The following is a 26,007-nucleotide window of genomic DNA, read 5'->3' on the forward strand; positions in this document are numbered from 1 at the left end:
TTCCTCAAGGTTCCCCTCTAGGACCCCTTTTGTTCTCGATTTTCATTAATGATTTGTCGCATATTTGCTCCATCTGTAAGGTTCATCTTTATGCTGATGATAATATAATTTACACTGCTGACTGAACAGGTCACAAGCTGACTTTATTATGACTCAAAAATGGCTTCACAATAACAAATTATTGTTGATTATGGAAAAGTCCTGTTGTATGTTGTTTGGGACAAGGCACAGACAACCTTGTGCTCTTAACTTGCAACTTTATTTTGAAGGTGGGTCCTCCATGGTGAAATTGGAAAAATTTAAATACCTTGGACTGTGGATTGACTCTGAGCTTACCTTTAAACCTCACATTGATTACATCACAAAAAGAATATATGGCTGTCTCAGTTCACTCTATAGATCTGTTAATTGTTTCACACTTGAAGTCAGGAAAAGGTTAATTTCTCAATTGATATTTCCCATTACTGACTACGCTGATATCATCTACATGAACACTAGTGACACTGTTCTTAAGCGACTTAATGTTGTCTTTAACTCTATGTAGATTTGTTCTGAGGTATCCTTTTAAAACTCATCATTGTGTAATGTATGCATCACTAAATAGGCTTCAGCTTAATTCAAGAAGAGGTTTCCATTGGTTCCTATTTATTTTCAAATGTGCCTACTTTGATTGTCCACCATATCTGAAAGAACTCTTGGTTCCTTGTAGTTCTATGTATCCACTTAGAGAGATGCAATATCTCGTCTTTACTGTACCAGGAATCTTTTCAGCTGCTGGACATAAAGCTTTTCATTATAAAGCTACTTGTGACTGGAACAATCTCCCTCTTTCCTTTAGATCCATCTCATCTTTTCGCAGATTAAGGTTATCTATATTTAAATATCTTAACAATGTGTGTGTATGTTACTGATGCTGGACTAAACAGTATTTCTTGTAATTGTATTTTGCTTGATGTAATTGTCTAATTGATTTACCTCCTGTGGATTCGACCTCTGTCTTTCTTATGTAATATCTTTTCCGTATTGAATCTCTTATGTATTATGGGTTTCATTTGTGTAATGAGGTAAATGAGATGTACTTGAGCTAGCTGTAACATGTCTGAGCTATGATGTGTCTTCGGTCTGGGGCGAGGTTGTAAGCTGCCTAGTAACTCAATTGTTTTGAGCACTTGTTTTTTGTTTGTTGGTTTTTGTTTTTCCTGTTGTATAATTTATGTGTCTTTGGACCCTCTTGAAAACGAGATGCTGCATCTCAAGGGGCTATCCATATTAAATTGAAATTGAAATGTTGCCACCACAAAAGACTCAGAACAATAAGTGATGTGGTGCATCTCCTCTGTGGCTGATTCATGTGGGACCTTTATGGCTCTTAAAGCACTTACCTGTTGACTAGCCTGTATACGAGGATATTGAAGTGTTGCCCTTTTTGATTCTCTGTATGTAGCTGTTATGAAGTGCAAAGAGTATTGTAACAGTTACTATCTGGCAATCTCTGGCTAAACTAATTGAAAATGGCGAGTTTTTTCAGGACACAATGATGCATGCAGTGAATAGTGATGATTGTCTGACCAATCAGTACTTTTTTTGTTATTCCTTCAACTCGTTTGACACCTCGACGGAGGTGATACCAAAAAACCTCCCAGGTACCAGATTTTCCCAATGTAAAACCAAAAAAGTCATATGTAGGCTAGATATCTGGTGAACTGGCACCATCCGGATGGAAAAGGGACTTTTGTCTGTTTGGCAACCTGTCTGTTTGGCAACCTGTCTGTTTGGCAACCTGGAACCAATTTGCTTTTGTAGAGCCTGGCAGGAGGTGTTGCCCCCGACCACACAGCTCCCAGGGTCACAGGGATGCACAAACCCTTCCACCACAATAAGGTGGCTATTCCCCAACTTATCAATTGCGTAAAAACATACCGCAATATCGATAGCATAAAACATATCGCAATATTGATAGCGTAAAACATACTTCATAATGTCTTATTCACCTTTAAGATCAACATGGCGTGCAGCATAGACTAAATTAACAGTAGATAGGCAATATCGCAGAACAAAAACAACAAAATTCACAGGACACATTTTATGATAATGAAACAAACCAAAACTGTTAACATTTAAACAAAAAGTAGATATTGGTGGAGATTCTGGTGAAGAATCATTGCTTTAATGGCCTTGGGAGAGGGCGACAGGTTGATTCATCTGATTCAAACATGAATGCAGTAACATTTTTTGTCATTCTGGGTCTTTTCTGGATGTGAACTGCACAGTAATTATTATGCTTTTTTCCCTCAAGGAACGGGTACCAATGCCTGCTACATGGAGCAGATGAGGAACCTTGAGTTGCTGGACGGCGATGAGGGGCGGATGTGTGTTAATACAGAGTGGGGTGCTTTTGGAGACGATGGTGCCCTGGACGACCTGCGCACTGACATTGACAAAGAAATAGACGCAGGCTCTTTGAACCCTGGCAAGCAGCTGTAAGTGGCTTTAAGCTTATCTGTCTTGCTACTACATAAAACATCTCTTTGTAGTAGCTTCACGTAACTCAATTGCAGACAGGCTTCTTGATGATTTTATTTCTAATTTAAATTTTTCATGTCACTATAATCATCTCTGTGATATCTGACCTGCTCGTTTAAATTAGCTGTTGTTGCTGTTTGCTGTTAATGCAAAGTGTATACCTTTTGTCACTCTCAATTCACCATAATGTGCATTTCCATAGTATTATTTTTATCAGGACAACATTCTCATGCCATTTCGCCTTGTTACAGACAGATGCGGTTCTCATTCTCAGGGTGTAATTCCTGTCATGGCTAAAGGCCAAAATATACTGCGTTGAATCTACACCATAGATTCCATCTCTAACTCCAACATGATCCGCTCAGTTTCAGTCGCCATTGTTTGTAGTAGTCTACACCAACAACAGCGGAAAAGAGACTCATTCCAGTGGAACATAGAAACCCCCACTGCCAACTAGCATTTTGGGTTTTTAATCGCAGACACCAGCGCACAACTATAAATGCTCATGACGGCCTAGCTACTGGTGTAGCATAAGTATAAATTGGCCGGTTAACACCAACCGTGTTTAGTCCAGTTGGACCAAACCCTGCAATATTAACCCTCTTGGCACGGTTCTTTTGGGTTGATGTGAACGCTGGACTCAAACTGTGATGCGGACTTAATAACCACACTCTGGTCCGCCTCAAAGGGGTGGTCTCAGACCACTATCAAGTGAACTCTCTAGCTGTTCATTTCTGGTGTGAACACCATTCAAACTAATCACGAGAAGCTAACATTATGTGTGTCATTTAAAAAAAGTACTTAATTATAATAACTGTACGATTTAATGTGTTATTATTTATAATATTTCATATTTATCAGAATATGTTTTATTGCCAAGTAGATTTTCACTGTTTGCCTTGTTGTTTGGTACATACATAAACACAGTAAGAGGAAATAAAAATAAAAACAAAGTACTGCAACAGTCAAGAACAGAAGGTGGGGAGTTTAACTGGGATGGTACACCTGTCAAACAATAACGGAGGTGTCCTAAAGCGAGCTCGGGGGGAGGACAGAAACCTCCCGTGGAGCAGAAGGGCAAATACTCACTTGATCTTGATTTTGAATATAGAGAAATGAATACAGAGAAAAATTACATTCAAAATATGAAAGAGATACTATAAAAAATACTTTAACAAATATGTTCAATATATAATAATTTGTAGGCTAATTATTATAATATGTAATATTTTTTAGGTATTTTGCATGTAGGTATATGCATTAATTCATTCAAGGAGAATACATATAGATTCTGTAAACATGATAAGCCTTTACTAGCTATTTGCATGGGCCAACTTGTTTTTGCATGTTTGCAGTTGTGGCTCACTTACTTTACTGGTCCACTTCGTATGACAAATGCAAACAAGTAATAGAATGATCTGTGATGAGACCATCTGATGCAGAGTTTCTTCCTCCTGCATTATTAAATACCTTCTAAACGTCTTATGAGTTGTTCATGTGCGTAACCCTCTAAAGTCTTCTGATATGTCGACCAACACCAACATGAACCTGACAGCGCTTCATGATAATATCCAGGTAGAAATTTGTCGAGTTTTGTTGTTTTTTTTTTACTGTATAACCAATAATCAAACAACATTTCCACCATATGGCTTTTGTTTACCATTTCAGGACTGTTATCAAAAGCTTTTTTTGCATCAAAATGATACTGTGATTGATGGTATATTCGGTTCTTGTAATTTGGAAGTGATGGTCAGGATATATTAGGTAGTGTATAATAGTTTCTAGTCTCAGTGATACTGACTTGCTTAAATGATCTGAATTGATTTATATTATAATTAATGGGTAATATTGGCCTGTAATTTACCTAAAAATAATTTACCCCAATGTTCATGTGTTTGGGTGTTGAACCTATGGCAGAGATAGTCGTGACATTCCTGAAAAAAACGCTGTATTAATCAAAATCTGAAAGTTACTGCTAATGCAAACCAAACCCTTCCTACTGCTGCAGCTTCACCTGAAAAGCATTTCACTAGCGACAAACGAGTTGACTTTTTATTATAAAGTAGTCAAAGGAAATGTGATTCCGCTATCGTTTATCAAAATTGTCATTTTCAGCATTTTTTGACAGCAGATCAGTTTGAAAAATTTCTGTGAGAAAGAGACCAAGAAGTAGCAGCCACAGTGAGGAAAATAAATTCAATTAAAATAAATAATTTAATAATAATAATAAGCTTTTGCACTGTACAAAACCCTTGCAGAAGCCCTGATCTGCTACTCTGCCGGATCAACCAAGAGATCCAAACTGATCACATTAAGGCCTAGGAAACAACTGGCGCTTGGTGCATTCTTTTTACTTATAATTGTGTGTCCTTGACACTGGAGTCAATAAAAGACTGGGTATGTAGTATTGCTACGATGTTGCATTAAAGTAAACGTGCTGTTTACTTACTGACATAATTGAAACTCAGCTGTTCTTTTTGTAGCGTCTTTCCTGAGGACGCTACACCAAAGACAAGGTGGCGCCGCCAATGTTAGCAGTCTTTTCCTCATCTCTATCAGTCCCAGTATTTGGCAATCTGAAAAAAGCTGTCTAGCTTTTACCTTTTTTCCTTGACATTATCCCTAAATGTCAGAAAGGAAATATCTGTGCTAAGGTTGCTAGGTAACATTAGCTTGTGATAGTTGGGAGAGTCAGTTGTGATCTCAGACCTGCTGTTTCCTAAAGTGCATTCACATTTTAACCAACCAATATGTTTCTGATAATCTTTCCAACCAAGCCTCTAGTTTAACTCTAATAAATAGTTTAAAAAACATCTTAAAAATATATATATATTTTAGATTTTCCACTGCTTTTGTGGACTACTGGTGACAAAATAACACGCTACAAGTCATTGTCAATGGAAGCCGGTGAAATAAAGCTGCAAACAACACTTGTTGCTACGTGATGGGCGTGATACACAACAACTCAAAGTTGAGCTGGCCTGAACTCATGAAGGGTCAACTAAGTTTTTGTTTCCCCATTTCCGGTCCCCTTCTCCATCCCCACAATTACTGTTCCATTCCGTCTGAAAAAATGGAATATAAACGTTTTCTTGCCATTTGCCAGTTCCCAGTGCTATTTTACGTGTGCTGCGCCACACCTCACCACATAATATAACACATATCACACTGTACATTGTCAGATACATTGTTCCTGATACTGATATATAAACTGACTACACCACACCCACAATGAGGAATGAGAGAACCCTTGTTCCTAAAGAAAGGAGAGGAAGGCCCCATGTTGTTCAGTTAAATGAAACATATGAAGCTGGCGTTTAGGAAAAAACCCACATCTTTATTCATAACAGTTTGCAATTCATAAATCATTAATGCCCACTAAGAAGTTGCAGGAGTGATGTAATAACAATGAGACCTAGAGACCATGGGCTCTTCAATTTAACTAGTCATTTCAGTGGTTCCACTCCAAAGTCTCACATATATATATATAGAAAATGACACCTAAAGAGTGGGCTCAAGTGGTCTGAGAAGCCCAAGTAGATATTGTGCTGTATCACGGACATGGCTTAACCACCTTAACCATGGCTCTTCTGGTCTGTAATGAAAGTACATATAATGTAGTCATATGCACTTGGGTGAAAATACACTGATTTTAGGTAAGATAGGTTAGATACACATTAACATAACCAAATTACATTAAATGTTATTACCATCTACATGCTGTAGATATATTTTACACGGAAGTTGCAGAGTTATACAAGTTGGATTTTTATCACTTTATTATCTGACATTTGACCTCAGCAGGGTCATCTTTCCATTCAATTTTGCCTTTTGAAATGAAACTCTCTGTTTGTATGGCGTAATATATCAGTTCTGTCTTGGGCTATACTCCAGCTCATGTCGGCACACCGTGCACCAAAAATAAAACGGTGTGCTCCCAAATGTGGACAACATATTCCAAATAAAGCCTGATACTTCATTTCTGTCCATAAAGATGTCTAATCTCACTCACATCCCCCAAGTCACCCTGCTGCCTTCACCTTCCCACTCTTCCTTTGTTCCATGAACGATCTGGTTCAAATATAAGATTGTAAATAACTGTGTGTATATTGATCTATATAAGGTGACCACCTCCAGGCCGCCCGTGTTGCCGCTGTCTCCATGTCCCTTCTGTGCTTCCATCTCCCTCTCTGTCCACTGAGTTCACAAGTGTCGGCATGAGATTATTTGGAAAACATGCTGTTCATATTTGAGCCGTATGGATCTACATGATTACATAACGGATAGCTGTGGCTGATTGTAGGCTGTTGCCTTCTGAAGCATTATGTTGATCCTTTCTTATTACCTCCATGTCTCCTCTGCTTTCATCTGTTATTGTCTGTTCTTCTTTCTTCTTTTCTTTGGTCTGATTACATTAAAGTGAACATAAGATCAGCGATGAGCATTTACTCATTTTAATTTACACCTTTAAGACCCGAAAAGGCAAGTTTTATTTGTGTAACACATTTCAGCAACAAGGCAATTCAAAGTGCTTTACATAAAACATAAAAGCATTATAGATAAATGTAAAAAAATATGTTATAAGACTTTTTTTTATTTAAATGGTCAAATAGAAAATAAAAACCAATTAAACCTATTTGCTCACCCATAATTCTAATGTGTTACAAATAATCAGGCTTTTCACCTTGCATTGTTTGCTTATTTGATTTTCCATCTCTCACACCACTCAATCCTTGTATGATATTTCCTTTTATTCATGATCATCACTGTGAATCCAGATCGTTTGTGCTACAGTCTTGGTAAAAGCAGTCAAAACTGTGAAGAAAGCTTAATTCTACTCAGCCCTGTTAAGACTTGGTCTGGCTACTTATGAAAGAGGAGAAACCAGTCGGGTTTAAAAAGCAATGAATATCTGATTCTAGAAAAATTGTACACTGAAAAACACGATAGTAAACGTTACAGTGCAGTACAGGGTGTTTGTAGCAGATTTATTTTGATGCCCACCTGTTAATTGAGATGAGGCCAGCAGAACGAGGAGGAAATGTACATAGTGGTAAACATGGGAGAGCCATATGCTATCAGCTGTTGAGATTTGGAATAATAAAAGATGAAAATGAAAACACATCTGATGATTCATTAGCTGGATCATGTGGTAACTAGCTACAATATGATTGCTTAGTCAAAATGAGGGTTTAACCTTTTAGATTAATTCAAAATAATAATATTTTGCTGAAGCCATGTTGACAACAGGTTTGCCAAATCACGGCATTACATACCTTTTTGTTTGCCTGCCTGGATTAATGCATGATAACCAAAGTTCAAATGCAGGTCAGAAAGCGGAAGCGTGAGCACAGAAGTTGACTGTAGAGGCGATCTGTTCAGCTAGCCTACCGCGCGCCGCAGTGACCGATTCACACAATGAAATAAGTAGCTGAACTTATTCTACATAATTAGTTGCTATTATCACCAGCTACCAAAGGCAGATCAAGTTGAACATGCCTGGAAAATGTCAGAAAAGAACTATTCTCTTTTAGATATAAAGAACTCTATTATAGAAAAGCAATTCAAGATCATGTTCGTTACAATAAAAAGAGAAATGGAAGGTGAAGTGCATGAGTTCATGGTGATTTTGGTTCTGAGGTGAACTGCATGATCTGTGTCCTTGTAGTACTTCAGTGTCAAGCGATGCGGATGAAATATCAGGTTAACAAGCTCGTGATGCTGAATGTCAACAAAGATTAAAGTTTCTGCCTAATAAATAACATGATCACCGAGTGCCTGGCAATTCTCTGCTGACATCCTCTAATAGTTGTAGGCCTAGCACAGTGTTAAAAATTCCCTGTGGGTTTTGATTACTGAAGAAGTAAGGGAATCTATGAAAGGGCACAGATTCTCAGATTTCGGTCTTTGCCAGGAGAGTGAAAACTTTCTGTGTTTGTGTGTCAAAAGTTCAGCGTCTGCTAGGCATTCAGTGTTCGTAGATTCAGTATTTTGGTTGGCTGGTGTAATGTATGAATGAAACTATTAACTTGAACATTCCTTTAGTAAATATGGGTGTGACAGTATTTTGTTCCTTTTCTTTTTATGTTGCCGTGCAGGTTTGAGAAGATGATCAGTGGCATGTACATGGGGGAACTGGTGCGTCTTATCCTGGTGAGGATGACCAAAGAACAGCTGCTATTCCAGGGCAAGACCACAGCAGCGCTCCTCACCACTGGAAGCTTCAACACCAGTTACATCTATGCCATTGAGAATGACAAGTTAGTGTGTGTGTGTGTGTGTGTGTGTCCGGGGGGGGGGGTTGTATTGTATTGTATTGTATTGTATTGTATTAAGGCTTAAAGTTATGCATAATTAAGGATGGGGCTGTTTTGAATGACCGGTGGGTGTGAATAGCTGCCAGAAGCAAGTCAACGCTGTTATCACAGAGGCAGGAGACAAACAGCTGTTATTACTAATTTGATTTTTATTATCCTAGTTTCATTTTTTGATTACCTGGAAAAATAGACATGACAAATGGAGGTATATCCTATTGTTTTGTGCATCAAGCCCATCGTTCATAATTTCATGGACAGATCTTACACTTCCTTTATGATTTACGGCAGACATTATGATTAGTGTGAGTGTGTATTTGAAAAACTGAGATGCAGTGATGGTACAATGGTATTGTAAGCAGCAGACAAATAGTGTCCACTTAGAACTGAAGAGCAACAAAACATCTTCAAGGTCACAAAAAGGTCCAATGGGCTGTTTAACTTTCACCTAACATTGTATCACCAGGAAGAATGAGATGACTGTATAGACTGTATCAGCATGTGTTAGTCAAGCTGGTAATCACTGACTAATCTAAATACACAAAGAACATGCTCAGGTAATGTTTTCAGTCCCTTCTGACTTATATGCAAGGGCAGAAAAGATGTTATATCATCTTATTTGTAGTATAGCAGGAGATGCAGGCAGGTCATAGTGTCAGGTTAAAATGGCACTTAGCAATTATTTTGCACTGTTAACAGACTTACTTGTTAAGCCAGCTAAATACAACCATTTTCTGATAAGGGGCACTAATATTATGTTTTTCTCCTGGAGGGTAAAGTTGTATCAGTAGTGTTTTGAAGAATAATGAGAAAATATTAGTAATAGGTATTTGAGCAATGTTTATACCCTACAAGAAAACAATGCATCATTAAATTATTTTAATCTTGCACCATGTATGTATACTCAGATATATGGACACGCAGAAAGTTTTAAGAAGCAAAAGTTTTAAGAAGCAGAACTAATGTGCCACATGTCTATCCAGCTGTTCATTTTTACCTGTGATGTGATCTTTCCCTTTTCAGGATCACACTAATCAGTCAAAGGGAATGTGATTTGTATTCTGCTTTACCTGCAGAGATGAGGAAGGTCTGATGAGCGCCGAAAAGGTTCTTCGGGGCCTCGGCCTGGACCCGGCGGTTGAGGACTGCATAGCCACTCAGAGGGTGTGTCAGATAGTGTCTACACGGGCCGCACACCTGTGTGCTGCTGCTCTAGTGGCAGTGCTGCGGCAGATCCGTGATAACAAAGCAGCCGAGAAGCTCCGTGCCACAATTGGAGTGGACGGCTCTGTTTACAAAAATCATCCAGAGTAAGTTTTCCTGAACATCACCACAACTGTTCCTATGTACCTCACAAACACACACATGAACTTGAGCTACGGAGCTTAGTGAATTTCTGCGTACAATACGTGTGTATTGCAGATGAGCTACAGGATTTATTTAGGGCTGAAATAATTCATAAATTAAATCGATTAATTGCATTACTAAAATGCATCAACGCAAATTCTTTGCACCACTTACGCTGTGTGAACACGATGTGATTATGATGCCGCTGTTTGCAAAGTGGAGGAAGAGAGAGAAAATAGCGAGGGACGAAGAAGAAAGTGACCAAAGTATGGGATTATTTCAAGCTAAAAGAAAACAACAACTCTGTAATGTCAGTCTGTCACCGAAACTTATGTTGCCTAACATTACCGCAACAGCACGACGGCACCTGATCGGCGGACCACAGACGAGGTAAAAGCAACAGCAACTTTAGCATTTAACTGAAATCATGATTGATTGTTGAGTTGAAGGCTAGCCAAAATAAGCCGCAGTCCTCAGCTGAAAATGTGCACACGTGCATTTGTGGTTCTCCTGCTTGGGCCGTGAGTTTGGGTTGTAACGTCTCTGTGTCGGCGCTGCGCCTTAATATAACTTATAGCACTCGGGTGATCTTTGTGTTGGTAAAGCAGTTGTCTGGTTGTTGGTCTGTTGATGTTGTTGGTCTGATGTTTGCTGTATGAGTCATTATGAATTTCCGAAAAGACTAATCAATCAATAATCAACATACACAGCTGATGCCATTACCGGGGGTGCCGTCGCCGCCAAGCAAAAGTCCTTCTTAAACAATGAATCGATTAAATAATCTATAGAAGCTTCGAGTACTAAAATCATCATTAGCTGCAGCCCTAGATTTATTACATGTCAGCTGTATAGGGTGGCGAAGACACAATGGATAAGACACATGCCTTTGGTGTGAGAGACCTGGGTTCAATCCACCATTGTGTCCCTGAACAAGACACTTAACCCCTCGTTGCTCCAGAGGCGTGCGACCTCTGACATGTATAGCAATTGTAAGTTGCTTTGGATAAAAGCGTCAGGTAAATGTAACACGAACAAGAGTTTTTGTCAGAATTCACATTGTTGAATGGACAAACTCACCATTCATTGTATATGGCTGCATGTCCCTGAGTTTGTTTGGACTGAGGAATGAAAGTTATTTAGTATAGCATTTTTCACAGAGCAAGATCAGTGTTTTTTCACAGTTAATTATTAGAAAACGACCATGAAACGAGCAAAGAAACAACAATAAAACATGAGCATGAACTGCTCATTTAAGGCCCCGTCCACACTTCTGCGTTTTTGTTTTTAAAATGGAGACGTTTTGCTACGATTGCACCTCCCGTCCAGACTAAAAAAAAAAGGAGAAGTTTGAAAACGCTGCCTATCCCGGGCAAAAACGGAGGACTTTAGAAATGACGACGCAGACTCTCAACTTTGGCGCTCTGATTGGGTGTTATAAGTCATGCAAAGCAGAAGCACGATGCTACTGAGTTTTTGACTTGGTATTTTTATTACATTTTTTATTTGTACCGTGCAAATAACACTAGCACACAGTACTAGCCTACAATTGTACTGTGCATGTCGCCGTTTACTTTGCGACGCCTACCAGTCTGCTTTCTGCCGCCACAGTCGCTTTTAACTCCCATGTTAAATTCAGTAACAGTCCCAGCTAGTTATTGGTCCATGCAAAAAAAAAATACCTGGAGTGGTTATTTGTCTGTATTACTTTATTCTTTTGCCAGATCTTCTGTAACTACGTAATAGACCATCTGCTTCATGTTTACACCGGCATGCGCATGCCCAGTGTACGTGAACGGCCACTAGATGTGCGTTTTTAGACGTTTTAATGTAGACGCAGATCAGTTCTGATACGCAGCTAAAACGCTGAGGTGGACAGAGATTGTATTTGTTTTAAAACTCCATTTTTAAACCAAAACTGAGTAGTGTGGATGGGGCCTAAGAGTGGAGCAGGTCAGAGATGGGTGCCTGACCAAGCAGGGCTCTATATATGAAAACAAGAACCTTAAAATTAATCCTGAACCTGACAGGAAGCCAATGTTGTCGGTTTGGCATTGTTTCTTAAATGGAAGAAACATGCATAGGTCAGTGATTTGACATGTTGGCAAGTTTGACAAGTATATAGATTTATCAAGACTGAGACTGAGAGAGATTAGAGAGACTAGACTGTAAAGCTGAAGAAAGGGACCCAGGACACTGAGCAACCTTGGAAGCTATACTATCTGGAGCAACAATAAGGACATCAGTTTTATCTGCATTGAGCTGTAAGAAATTGTTAGCTATCCAGTCCTTAATGGCAGTCAGACAATTGTGCAAAACAGTCAGTTTGCTTCATCAGGCTTAAAAGAAACATACAGCCTGATGTCATACTGCGTAACAGTGATAAGAGATGTCTTAAAATTGGCTGATAATGATCTAAGGGGAGCATATACAAAACAAATGATATAAGGCTGTAACATGACAAAATGTGGAAAAAGTTTCAGGATGCACTGTATAGGGACTAAGTGAGACAGAAAAACTCCTGAGAGCTAGGATGAGAACTAGTCCAGGGTACTCCCAGAGACACCCACCCACTGCTTAAGCCTTTCAGTTGGGATGCTGTGATCTACAGTATCAACGGCACCGCATGCTGTATGTTAGCGGCTAGCATTCTTGAGCCCAGTTTGTTCTCTCTTAAAAAGAGAACAATAAAACACACAACATGAGCCCTGCAAGCAGACTGAAGCCAGTCGTGGAGGCTAAGGAGTCTGCTAAAGCGACCAGCACCGCGGCCTACAGTGGCAATGGTACCTGAGATAAAAACAGACTTTCCACAAAGCTTCAAGAAAGATGGTTAAAATCGATTTGGTCAACTCTGATTGTTGAAGAGCCAAGTTGACCAATTTGGGTCAAAATTAAAACCCAGGAAGCCTTCACAGAGTACATCAAAACAGTGGACAGTAACATCAAGTTCACATGATAGGATGTCAGCAACAACAGCTTTACCTTCTTGGATACACACAGCGTTATGCCATACACATGAAGACAGGAGTATACAGAAACCCCCCACACAACCACCTATACTTACTCTTTGATTCTCACCACCCACTGGAGCATAAGCTAGGGGTTGCCAGAACCCTACCAACAAGTGCCCAAGCCCAAGAGAAGGAGAATAAACACCTGAAGGATGCACTTAAAGCTTGTGGATAACCTTTGTAACAGTCACAGAATCCAGGAACAACACCAACACTACGCGGGATGAGGAAAAGAAGTGTTTGGAGTATCAGAGAAAAACATCACAAGCCAGAGCAGTTTACATACATTTGAAGGATAAAGGGTACTCCTTTGAGGACATGAATTTACATAATGTGGACAAGGAGAACAGATGGCTTGAAAGAGGAGTCAAAGAAGCCATCAACACCAGAGTAGAGAAACCGTCCCTCAACAGTGGAGGAGACCTGCAACACCCCTATCCCCCACTTACAACAATGCTAATGACGGTCTTTCATACTTGGCCTCACCTCCAAAGATAATGAATGTGGTTACAACAGCCAGAAGCACTAACGACCCAAGCGCTATATATCACCCTAAAAACAACCCCACAGAGGTTAAATAGCTGGTATTCCCTGCCAGTTAGTCAGTCATCCAAGCCTCTCAGTTTCCCTAGATTTTTAACCCACCTTTGACCAAATAGGATTTTAACCTTCTTATAATTTCTTAAAGCACTGTTTTTAAAAAGCTTTCAAAAGATGAGCACACAGAAGAAATCATCCTATGTGCTCACAGGGAGAACATGTAATTAAAAGTGAAGGCAATCAGGCAAACAGCTTATAGACTCTATAACTATATGAGTACTTTGCTTTACAAACAAGAAAGCACCCAGTGCAGACCTTGGCTAAGGTCTGAAAATTTATCTTGCAGGATTATCTTCACAGTTTAAAACATTGATTTGTTAATTCATGTTTTCACACTTCATAATGTGGGCTAATAACATCCACATGCGCGTGTGCACACACACACACACACTGTAGGTAGATTAGGTCATTTATCAGATTTTACAAAATGTATCTTATAGGTTTTCCAGGAGGCTGCACAAGATGGTACGGCGACTTGTGCCGGACTGCGATGTTCGTTTTTTGCAGTCGCAGTGTGGTAGTGGGAAGGGTGCAGCCATGGTAACAGCAGTGGCCTATCGTCTTGCCATTCAACATGCTGAGCGTCAGCGCATCCTCAACACTCTGCGTTTGAGCCGTGAACAGCTGCTGGAGGTGAAGAGGCGAATGAGTGAGGAGATGGTGCGAGGACTCTCAAAGCAAACCCACGAGCAGACAAGCGTTAAGATGCTTCCCACTTATGTCAGATCTACGCCAGATGGAACAGGTAGCTTTAAGAGACAAGCAGATCTTCCAGTTGATTTAAGTTTCCTCTTTTCTGTAATGCTTTTATGTATCTTGTCTTTGTTATCCTCATCAGAGCATGGTGATTTCTTGGCTTTGGACCTTGGGGGCTCCAGCTTTCGGGTGCTGCTGGTGCGAGTGCGAAGTGGAAAGAAACCCAAAGTGGAGATGCACCACAAGATCTACAGTATCCCACAGGAGACCATGCAGGGCACAGGGGAAGAGGTAAAAGGTTGAAGCACTTCAGTATATCACATAATAAGCAATTGCAGTGACTGAAAAGATGGAACTGAGGGACCTCTGCCATGTTTGAGGTTGAGTCATCTTTGAGTCATGTTTGATTGATCCTCAAACAAAATTATAACAAAAAGATGCCATAGGTTGTGCAAATCTGAATTGTACTAATCTATGTCTCAATGAATGAGTATAAGAAAATGATATTGAAAAACGGGGGACTGGGACATGTACTATATTTATAATGTCTTAGAATACATTGAGAGATGATCTCTGCTTTTTCTGTCTCTTGTGTGTCAGCTTTTCAGCCACATTGTGTATTGCATCGCCGACTTTCTGGAATACATGGGCATGAAAGGAGCATCCTTACCTCTGGGATTTACATTCTCTTTCCCATGTCATCAAAGCAAACTGGATCAGGTAATGTTTGATTCAATATTAATTTAAAAATTAATAAAGTAGTTAATGCACTGTATTTAGGGCTGGGGTGATTCATCGTCGTAGTCGACGTAATCGATTACGTACATACGTCGACTCGCATTACTTACTTCGAAGCGTCGCTGCGTCCGGTGTTAGCAGGGATTTTCCCTGGACAAGCTGCAGTTACAAGACTGCACTTTCAACCGTCTAAAGTTTGGGAGTATTTTAGACAACAACATGCTGCTCCATGAGCTCTGTGAATTGGAAATGGCTTCACTACGGCACAGCTGCTGTCCATAAATACGTGAAGCAGCATGACCATGTGAAGCGGAAGCGTCCTGAAGCACTTTGTCTAGACGGCAACAGCAGCACCGCAAATCAAGTTTTTTCTGTCATTCTGTCTCCACACAAGCACTGCACATTATCAGCACAAGGACACCTAGTCCGCTAAAATATAAAAAGTATTTCTTTATTGCCTTCATGTTTGTGCTTATTGCCTTCAAAGTAATTTCTTCCCTGCTGCTGTCATGTTCATATTTTCTGTTTATTTATATAAACAGTACAGTCGTGAATCGTTTCTGTTGTTTTCTTTGCCCCACACTGATGCAGAAATACATTTGATTATCATACTGCATTACTCAGTATTGAAATAAATCCATGTCAAGTTTTTCTTATGTTATTCTAATGTGCTTCAGAGACATGTTAGACATGTAAATGTAAATGCTCCGTACTTGTATAGCGCCTTTCTAGTCTTTTCGACTACTCAGAGCGCTTTTACACTACATCTGCATTCACCAATCACACACATTCATACACTTTTGCAATAGCCGCAGGGGCAATTCGGGGTTCAGTATCTTGCCCAAGGACACTTCGACACGCAACCAGGGGCAGCCAGGGATTGAACCGCCGACCTTCCGATTAACGGCCAACCCGCTCTACCTCCTGAGCCACAGCCGCTCCCTGGAGTATTGTTTTTATATTTATTTTGGAAAAATTTTGTGTTGTGTGAGTAATAGGGAAATTTTTTTTCTCTTTAGAATACACAAAATTAGTCATTAGATTAATCGACAAATTGAAAAAATAATCATTAGATTAATAGATATTCGTTATGTATAGCCCCTAATAGTATTGTTTTTAACACAGTGATGGTAATATTGTGCAGGTTTAATGTAGCAAAATATGACAAATTTAATTTGAATTAATTTTTTCACTTCTTTAAAACACACTTCAGGTGAAATAATTATTGTATGTACAGGTATCTGTTTGTGTCGCTATACATGAAAAACATGGGAACAGGAATTTTAATGTGTGTGTCAAGGAGAGGGAATTTGACCTAGAAGGACCATTATCGTCCTTTATGTGTACCATAATTGGCATATTGTGTTGAAATAATTGTTTAGCCATACTTTCACACCATATGGCACTTAACCTTCTACAAGAATATTAGTGTATTAGGTAGAGTGGCCACTCTGGACTGTGCTCTGCGACAAGGGAACACTATATCCACATCTTACAAGTTCAGTCTTCACAATGGCATATTAAAAACTAAATACTGACAATCAAGTGTACTTTGCAGCGGATGTTGGAACAATCAGAGATCAACGGGGAGTATTGTTCAGCTGATGACGACAATTAGAAGCACTGCACTATGACTTTAAACTAAGCAATGAATCACCACCTCTTAAATTTCTGATGTCTAAAATAAGTAATGATTCAGTCATGGGTTAATGCAGGAACACATTCTACGACTGTTGAAGGTGCCTTGTTTTTCCAGAAAGAAAACAAAAAGCAAACCCCAGAGACCACCACATAGACCATTCATGAAGTATAGGAAGGGTTCATGTTCAGGATTCAACGATGTTTGTCATATGTGGTTTGATTTAAGGCCAATCACCTGCAAAGTAATTTTGGTCTACAGGTAATTTTGGTCTTGAGCTTTGGAGGACCACAAGGCCAAACCCTGTTACCTTTATTTACCTGTGTGTTTTATTTACTGCTGCACTGTATTGTTCAATGTGGCAATCAACACTTTTGATTTTAAATATGATTTGGATAAAACATAGACCTCCACATATCTTAAGTATAGTCAAATGATCTCTGTACACACTCACACAAATCACTGCTTTATTTGTCCAGGGCGTTCTTCTGAAGTGGACAAAGGGTTTCAAAGCCAGTGGCTGTGAGGGACAAGATGTCGTTATGTTACTTAAAGATGCTGTTCGCCGCAGACAGGTCAGTATATCACAAACAGTGTTTCCTACTGAAAGACACTGGACCCAGCGGGTAGATTGAGCATGTTTCTAGTTCTAGTTGCTTATTACTTCACCACTTTAATTCTACTTCTTTCTCTGCCTTATTTTAGTGTTTACTCACTACCTCAATCTGCTCCCTTTCCCTTCAACCCCCCACCCCACACACACCTCTGGTCTCTCTTACTGCAAACACACCATCTTCCTCTTCTCTTTCTGTTTCTCTCTTCCTGGATGTGTCTGCTGTGCTGACTTTCTCCATCAGCAGTACATTTCATGATGTCGCAGACGTCAGAACCCACGATTCTGTTTACAGCAGGAGGTGCGCCGCATGTGGGAGGAGGCTTGTTAACGACGCAGCCTATCGAAACGATTGAACCCAACGTGGTACTGAATGACATCTGCAGTGGTGTGTTCGCTGTTCACTGTACCTAGTCCATGTAAAATATCTACCGTGTCCGCGTCTTGTAACAGAATACCAGATAAGATCTCTCTCTATATTTCTCTGTAAAATTTTTGAAAGGGGCTGGCTAATATACCTGAGTGGACTGCCCAAATAAAGTCTAAATGTGGGAAACACTGACAAATACATTATCAGAAATCATATTGATTGGTCTGTGAATGTTGAACTTGAATAATGTAATAAAAAGTGTAATAACAGCAGCCAAAGTGGATTACAAACAATACTGACGTACCAAAACAGCCTGTACCAATGTGCCTTGTGTCCCTGCCTGTGTGTCTCTGTTTCCTTTGTCACATGTAAGAGCTCAGAAGAGCAGCATCTACATCCACTTGTCAGTGTCATTGAGTGACTGCAGCACAGTGCATGACTGAAGACACTGTAGTCTATTACTGCTCTTAGGCATTTCTCTCCTCTTTGTTTTAACAAGCCAAAGTAAGTTTTTTTGCATTTAATGTAGAAACAGAAAATTTTGAAATCTTGTCAGAATCAGAATCAGCTTTATTGTCCATTTAATGGTAATTTTACATTACACAGCCTTGTATTGTATTGTAATTTACATTTGTAGTCCCTTCACGCTACACACACAAACAACACAGAGCACAACACAACCTAACAACTATTCATTTTGTTGGCGGGATGAGGATGAATCTAAAATTCTCCCCGCCTGGGGAAAGAAGCAGCTCTGAAGGTGATACGGCAGCGGATACTTCTATATCTCTTGCCAGCAGCATGAACAGGCTGTTGCTGGGGTGGGTACTGTCTTTTGTACGTTGGGCTCTGCATAGTCACCTCACCTCAGTGACATCACCAATGCTCGGTAGATAAGTACCAATGATGTTCTGGGTGGTTTTAATCACCCACTGCAGAGCCCTGTGGTCCTGGGCAGTGCATATTCCATTTGTGATGTGTACGGTCAGTAAAAAATTCCTTGAATGTTCACACATAAAAGGAATTCGACCTTCACTGCTGTCAATGTACTTACACAGAAATAGACATAACTGCTAAGAACATTGGACAAAAAAACAAACAAAGGTTAAAGAATACAAGGTACTATTATGTACACAGGTATGTGGAAAAAATCCTTCACTCTAAACTCACTGTCCCACCCCCACCTGACAGACAGGAGGCTGAATATGCAGTTTTTAGTCATTTAACATTAAATGTTCTTTGGGGAGGACTCTCAGCACCGTGTGCCCTGCCCTAGGGTTCAGTGAAGAAACCTCTATTGGTTTCAAATAGGGAGATGTCAAAACATCTGTCAAACAGATGTCAAAACACAGTGCTGAACAGACAGTTGTCCAACTAAAATAATTAGAGGTGCGACGATACATTTAGCTGATGTGACAAGACGATACAGGATATTGGGTTTACCTGAATGAGACACGACGATGATTTAACACTATTTTTAAGAACTCTTCTATGACAAAATACTGGAAAAATAGTATTTTATTTGACTGACAGTCACAAAATGCAAAAGCATGCAAATGCATTTTGAAATGTTACTTTCATATTGATCGCCACCATTTATTGTTTCCACCTGGCACCCAAAATGCTTTAACAAACGATTTAAAAGTGGCAGCACGAGATCTTGTCAAACCCCTGAAAATAACTGACAACATCTTTTTGGGTGCATCGGCGCTTTAAATACCTAGGTTAATTAACACAACAATTTTAATGGGATTGACTGTTGGAAATGAGTTTGTTGTCACTGCTTCCAGGAATTCGACTTGAACTTTGTGGCGGTGGTTAATGACACGGTGGGAACCATGATGACCTGCGGCTACGAGGACCCCAAATGTGAGGTTGGACTCATCGTAGGTAAGTCTGTCTGCCCTTCACCTTGCCCTCTGGACGCTTGTCTCTTTGTTCCAGTTTTAAACATTAAAATCTGTTTTCTCTTACCAAACATTGAGTGTTATTTTCCTGAGTGGATATGTTATTTGGAATGAAGCTTTTCAAGAAATTGACAGATGTTTTCCTTTCATGAAATACTTCTCATACCTTTCTACCTGTCTTTAATTCAGGCACAGGGACCAATGTCTGCTACATGGAGGAAATGCAGAACGTCGAACTGGTGGAGGGTGATGACGGTCGTATGTGTGTTAACATGGAGTGGGGAGCATTTGGTGAAAACGGTGAACTTGATGACTTCTGCACCCAGTTTGATCACCTTGTCGATGATTGCTCTAACTACCCTGGGAAACAGAGGTACTTGATGGGTTATTTATGACACATTAAATCTACTAATGTCTATTATGAACCTAACACTCGCATCAGAGAAACATCATGGTGTCACAAATACAGTGTGAACTTCTAATGGCATTTTTCTATTGCTGGAACCGGCTGGCTCGTTAGCCCATTATCAACCTGCCATTAGTTTTTGTGAAACTGCCAATATTTAATAGACAGCCCAAGAGTGGGTTTCTCACAACATGAGTATTAGAGTTAGTAATACAACTGACCCTTTGAAGCTATGCTGCCCAGTGAACACTTTCACATTTAAATGCTCACCAAATGTTGATCATACTGACTTTTTTGACTTCCTGTGTTTTCATTTCGCTCTTCCTCCTTTACCTTTGCTCAAACCTCAACTTGCATGGTCAATGCACAGCGTCAGTTCTTGGTGAGATAGTGATTATTTTTAAATCAATCAGCAGATCTTTAGCACTAGCACTCTTCATACAAAAGGGCTTTATTGGCGCAGGAAACAAGGGTTTGGTTAAAGCAGTACAGCTGATTGTATTAAATTAAACATTTTTCCTTTTGAAAGTAGCTTGTCTGGACTGTCTGCTTATGAAATTGTCTCCATGACATGTCAGGGAGTACATAGATGAAAGGAGCCATTAGACATAATAGATTGCAGCCTCTGTCACACCTCTTGATAATTTTATTCTAATTAAACCTATCTCTGTAACAACTGGGCTACCATTACACCTTTGTTTGTTCTCTGAGCTTTCATTCCTGAAAATAATGAGTTACAGCTATTCTGTGTGGTTAATTTAAGTTAATTAGAAAATTTTTTTTCAGCTCAGCATCAATTTGATTATAGAGTTTGTGACAGTAGAATAATCTAAAGGTGTGTAGTATAATTTAAAATAGTATTATTAACTGAATATTACCAATGTGTGGCTGTGGAAAGTTTTCAGTTTGTGTGTTTTTTTTCTCTGAGGTATGAGAAGATGATCAGTGGCATGTACCTGGGGGAGATAGTGAGGAATGTGCTACTGGAGTTTACTGCTAAGGGTCTGCTGTACAGAGGCAGACAGTCCGAGCGACTCAAAACGCGGGGCATCTTCGAGACAAAGTTCCTGTCACAGATAGAAAGGTGAGTGTTACAGACTGTTCTAGTCTCAGCGTCTCTCTTCAGATCCCCCCCCTGTTCACCTTGGTAACTGTGTGGTAAGAATAGAAAAAACACAGGTGTGAGTCACAAAGCCACAAAAACCAGACTGTGCATTAATGATGTGCTACAAAATAAGATCACATCAGTCAAACTACACAGTAAGTGGCTGTTGCTTATAATATCGGGCACTTTTATATCACACATTGGATGAATACTGAGGATCAGAGAGGGAGAGAGGGTGACTAACACCAATGCCACGTGCAGTTAGGTGAAGTTACATCCATTGCATCTGCTGATAATGAAGTCTAATTAGATGTTTATTTTTCCTACATAGTCCAGTTTAGTGCACACTAATGTAGGATGACTCTTTGCTTAGTTCAGTATACTGCCTTATCCACCCTCACTCTTGGGAAGCTTGCTTGAAGGGTAAGTATTGCAGTGAACAGGCCAGCGGCGAAATGAAAAATGTGTAGGAACTCTGTTATTTCACGGATCACTTTGCAAATGATCTCCAGTGGTGCATCTGAGTGCTCGAGCTAGAGCCAGCTTATACTAAAAAAATTAGCTGTGGGCAAATAATAATAACTAAATGATAATGGGGCTGGAGAAAATGACCTGTGGTGTAGGACTGCATCAGTGCAGTAATATGTTGCTTTCACATAGAATTCAAATACCTAGTACAGTACAGGTGGCTTCAAGTGACCCAGCAATGTGTTGAGTAAGCCCTGGTCATCAAAATGAGATGTTGATGATCAAGACTCGTGACTCGTGTTAGTCTTAGACATATTTGTAAACAAGCTAAATAATTATTTAAAATAATAATTTTGGTGCCAAGGATGCACTGGTTGATGAATTGGTTTGTTTTGACTGATTTTACCTTTAGCATTTGAAATCAAGTGTTATACTGCACATCAGCTTAAAGATGAAAAATGATGATGATTTCCGCAGATCACAAGTGAAAATAGACGCTGGGGGGCTCCAATGCAAAGCAAGTTCATTTTAGTCACACTCTCTGGTTGAGTCATCTGGCGTCACCAAGCTAAAAATTAAGTAAATGCATTCATATGAAAGGTCAAGGTTTTTTTTAAATGGCAAGGCTGTTCAGGAGCACTTAATATAACATTAGATATAAATATATATGTGTCTGTGTACTTGAGTGAAGTGCTGAGTGTAGAACTTACTGGACTTATTGTCTGTGTGTGAAAACGCAGTTGGAACAGTATTTATTTCCAACCATGACCTGAGTCTATAAAAAGAGCCTCTGAGCTGCAGTGACGATAGACGAGTGCAACAAAGGCTGCATTGAACCACTGAAAGTAACAGTGCCAGCTCAACAAAAGGTCAAGTTAACTAATTAACTCATTAAATCAGTGAACTAATGGTCACACATCTTAAAGCAGCTTTTGCGTGATCAGCAACACAACCTAAAACCATTTTTTGTAGTGTTGCAGTGTTTTGTCTACACAACACCATAATGGCATTCAACCAGTGACATCAGCCACCTTGGTAGCAGTGATTATAGTTTAACTTGCTTCATAGATATAGTGCACACAAAGACAAGACAAAGCAGCACATCTCTTCCATGTGTATAACCCTAGTGATTCTCTCTGATCCCAAAGTGACCGTCTGGCCATGCGACAGGTCCGCTCAATTCTGCAGCACCTGGGCCTCACCAGCTCCACATGTGACGACAGCGTACTGGTGAAGGAGGTGTGTAGCGTGGTTGCCCGCCGTGCAGCTCAACTCTGTGGCGCTGGTTTAGCGGCTGTGGTTGACAAGATACGACAGAACCGCAACCTGAATCAGCTTTCCATCACCGTGGGAGTGGACGGCACCCTTTATAAGACGCACCCTCAGTAAGGAGCAGTCATATTCTAACACGCATTTTTAATGAATTGGGTTGGGTTGTCACGACACAGAAGTAGAGATTTGCAAGTCCCAACTCATTGTGGTAGTCAAGTGATGCAGCGCAGCTAAAGCACCCTAAACCCCCCCCCCTATGGGAAGTGACCCTTACAGGCCTAAAAATGGCTTCTTTTGCTCTGGCAGCTGGCCTTGACTCATCTTTGACTCTGGCAGTTACAGTAAGTAAGGGTAGGTTTACATGTAACCTTTTGGTCAACCTTTTTTATTTTGTCTCCCCTCTCACTCTTCCTAAAGCTTCTCCAGCATCATGCAGGAGACGTTGCAGGATTTGGCACCGCAGTGTCAGGTGACTTTCCACAAGTCTGAGGATGGAAGTGGGAAGGGAGCGGCACTGATCACAGCTGTGGCCTGTAGGGTCAAGAGCGAAGGGCAGCACTGAATCGTCGAGACAGTGGTGGTGGACAGGTAGAATCAGAGCTACTGCGACTGATTTTCTGTGCCAGCCTACCAAAATAAAAGTCACATACACCTTGACCTTTGAGTGAGTGAGATCTTCACAAATGAAATGTTTAGTCTGACCTATTGTGTATGTGGGTTCATTTGCACAAATGTGAATGTGAGTTTTTGCTTGCATGTTTGGAATAAATACATTTATGCTGTGATCTGACATTGGACAGTGGAAAATGAACTTCAGAAATTATAGTTAGGCTTGTGTGTTAGGGAAGTTGCACCTTCTGTGAAAAATTACTGTTACCAATCTTACCAGTCAAATTTTTTTTTTACACCTTCAATTTCACCCTGCCGACTATTCTTTCTACTATTTTTTGTCATTACTTCTGTGTGCTCTAAACTTTCCAAAGCAAGACATCAAACAAAGGAAGCTGGAATAAAATTGTGGATAGTTAAGACCGATATACTTAAACAAAATAACCTAGACTAGAAATGACCTGAGCAAGAAAATGAAACACATCTGTATGATGTTTTTACATTTGAATAATTCTGTATTGCTTACCTTAGTTTGGACTACCTCCCTTATTAAACCTAAACTGAATGTTTGCATTTATGGTTTCACATCATTTTAAGAAGGAAAATCAAACACAAGATTTGTATTTGAATACTTTACAGTTTAAAATAAAATAAAACAATTTGTTTCAAATTAGCATCAAATATTTTTAAATGTCATTAAAAATAAATGTTATACTATCCGTCTCTTCACTGTGAGCCGACCATCTGCCATCAGAAAGGAAGCTTGACTGACAAGGGTCTACTCTATATCGGAGTATATAATTGGAGCCAAAGCTAATTCATACAGTATGTTATTTAGTGCTAACACAGTTCTAAAACACTGAAGAGGTAAGATGTACCAACATTTGATTAATTGGGGGTAGAATAAAAAAGTTTGTGGACCTCTTAATTGCTTACCTGGAGGGACTGGTTTTAGTCTTTTAAGACTTGTTTGTTTTATTTTATTTTATTTATTTTTGTCTTTTGTAATATATGTATTTGTTTTGTTTTGTTTTTTGATTGTTCATTGTGCAAAGAAAACAAAGACAATGTCTGACATCCGATAGTTCTGCAAGTGTCAGTGTACAGGTCTGTTAGCTTCAGAGAGATTTGAGATCATTACAAAAATCAGAGGGAAGTACAGTTGTGAGAATCGGTTGCTTCTGAAATAATGTTCTGTTAAAACCATAAACACCAACATCTAGATGTATAATCACTACAATCAGCCTTTGTTTATGGAACAAATTTATGGAGCACAAATACTATAAATATCCCATTACTGTATACAATGGTGAAGTATTTTTACCCCACTAATTACATTGATGTTTGATTAGCTTGATATGAAAATTAATCTTCCTGTGCTCTGAAACTAAAACTAAGCTTCTTGCTCTTTAAATAACATATCCTTTATTTATAGAAAACCAAGCGTTCTTCAGCCAACAGCAGATTTATCAGATACAAGCTAATAACCACTGTTATTACTGTGTGTACTTTAAGTCTGATTACAGTGATGCTGTCATCCACAATGTCATCAAAGACTGCCTCAATAAAATTGGCCTTGAATTGCTTTTGGTCTCTATTCAGTGGAAGTGACTCTTTCTTCTATTCATGAATGGGCACTAAAATAGAGTCAGCCAAAGAAGTAGTCCCAGCATCTGGAACTGGCAAATTGTGGCAAAAGTCATGCATTTTCACTATGCTTTACCTGAGATACAAACATGTATGCAGACCCAGCACCACTGCAGAACACGATCAGCTAAACAAGTTTATATTAAACAATTAAATATGTCCGGCTACAGTTTCAGCAGTCAGCAGCACACCAACTGAAGCCGATAAAGCTGATTTTTGAACTTTAATCATCAAATTATAATCACAAAAATATGTATTTGTTTGAGAGGTACCAAAACACTAAAAGCTGGTTCTCATGAGTAAAATGTGAAACTTGTACGTATCATCATGAGGTGAGAATTGGATTGCATATGAGGTAACTACTGTATGTTACGTAACATTATCTGCTCCAGACAATATACACAATGGAGTAAAATACTGGACACTTTATTGGAACCAAAGTCTAAGCTCATGTTATTATGTGCTATCTAAAGGAACAATCTCAAAGATTTTCCTTTAAAGAAAGGTTTAATTTACTATCGCTGAATGAGGCAACACAATAGTGATGGAGCCTATGGGCAACCAATGAAAGTATTGCAATATTTATTTTTATATATTTTATGAAGTCACTGCTAACGCAAGCCAAACATCTTCTACTGCTGTAACTTCACATAAAAATCCTTCAAGTGAAGAAACAAAGTTGACTTTTTGTCTACAAAACGAGACCATCACTTTTGGCATTTTTTTGACAGCAGCTCAGTTT

At 39.5% G+C, this 26,007-nt stretch overlaps 1 protein-coding gene across 1 annotated transcript in view; it reads left to right on the forward strand.

Annotated features, from left to right (window-relative positions):
• Nucleotides 1-25,215, forward strand: part of LOC119891493 (hexokinase-2-like) — a 46,227-nt gene extending 21,012 nt beyond the window's left edge. The window contains exons 7-18 of the mRNA XM_038703187.1: nucleotides 2,297-2,480; nucleotides 8,622-8,783; nucleotides 9,914-10,147; nucleotides 14,236-14,540; nucleotides 14,634-14,782; nucleotides 15,092-15,211; nucleotides 17,348-17,443; nucleotides 19,642-19,741; nucleotides 19,948-20,131; nucleotides 21,093-21,248; nucleotides 22,886-23,122; nucleotides 23,427-25,215. Coding sequence (XP_038559115.1) covers nucleotides 2,297-2,480; nucleotides 8,622-8,783; nucleotides 9,914-10,147; nucleotides 14,236-14,540; nucleotides 14,634-14,782; nucleotides 15,092-15,211; nucleotides 17,348-17,443; nucleotides 19,642-19,741; nucleotides 19,948-20,131; nucleotides 21,093-21,248; nucleotides 22,886-23,122; nucleotides 23,427-23,571 — 2,072 coding nt within the window. The 3' untranslated portion in view covers nucleotides 23,572-25,215. The remainder of the gene's footprint in view (nucleotides 1-2,296; nucleotides 2,481-8,621; nucleotides 8,784-9,913; nucleotides 10,148-14,235; nucleotides 14,541-14,633; nucleotides 14,783-15,091; nucleotides 15,212-17,347; nucleotides 17,444-19,641; nucleotides 19,742-19,947; nucleotides 20,132-21,092; nucleotides 21,249-22,885; nucleotides 23,123-23,426) is intronic.
• Nucleotides 25,216-26,007: the final 792 nt, after the last annotated feature.

The sequence above is a fragment of the Micropterus salmoides genome, unplaced genomic scaffold (genome assembly GCF_014851395.1).
Source record: "Micropterus salmoides isolate LMB-PRFRI ecotype aquatic unplaced genomic scaffold, ASM1485139v1 Ms_hic_scaffold_7, whole genome shotgun sequence".
Taxonomy (NCBI): Eukaryota; Metazoa; Chordata; class Actinopteri; order Centrarchiformes; family Centrarchidae; genus Micropterus; species Micropterus salmoides.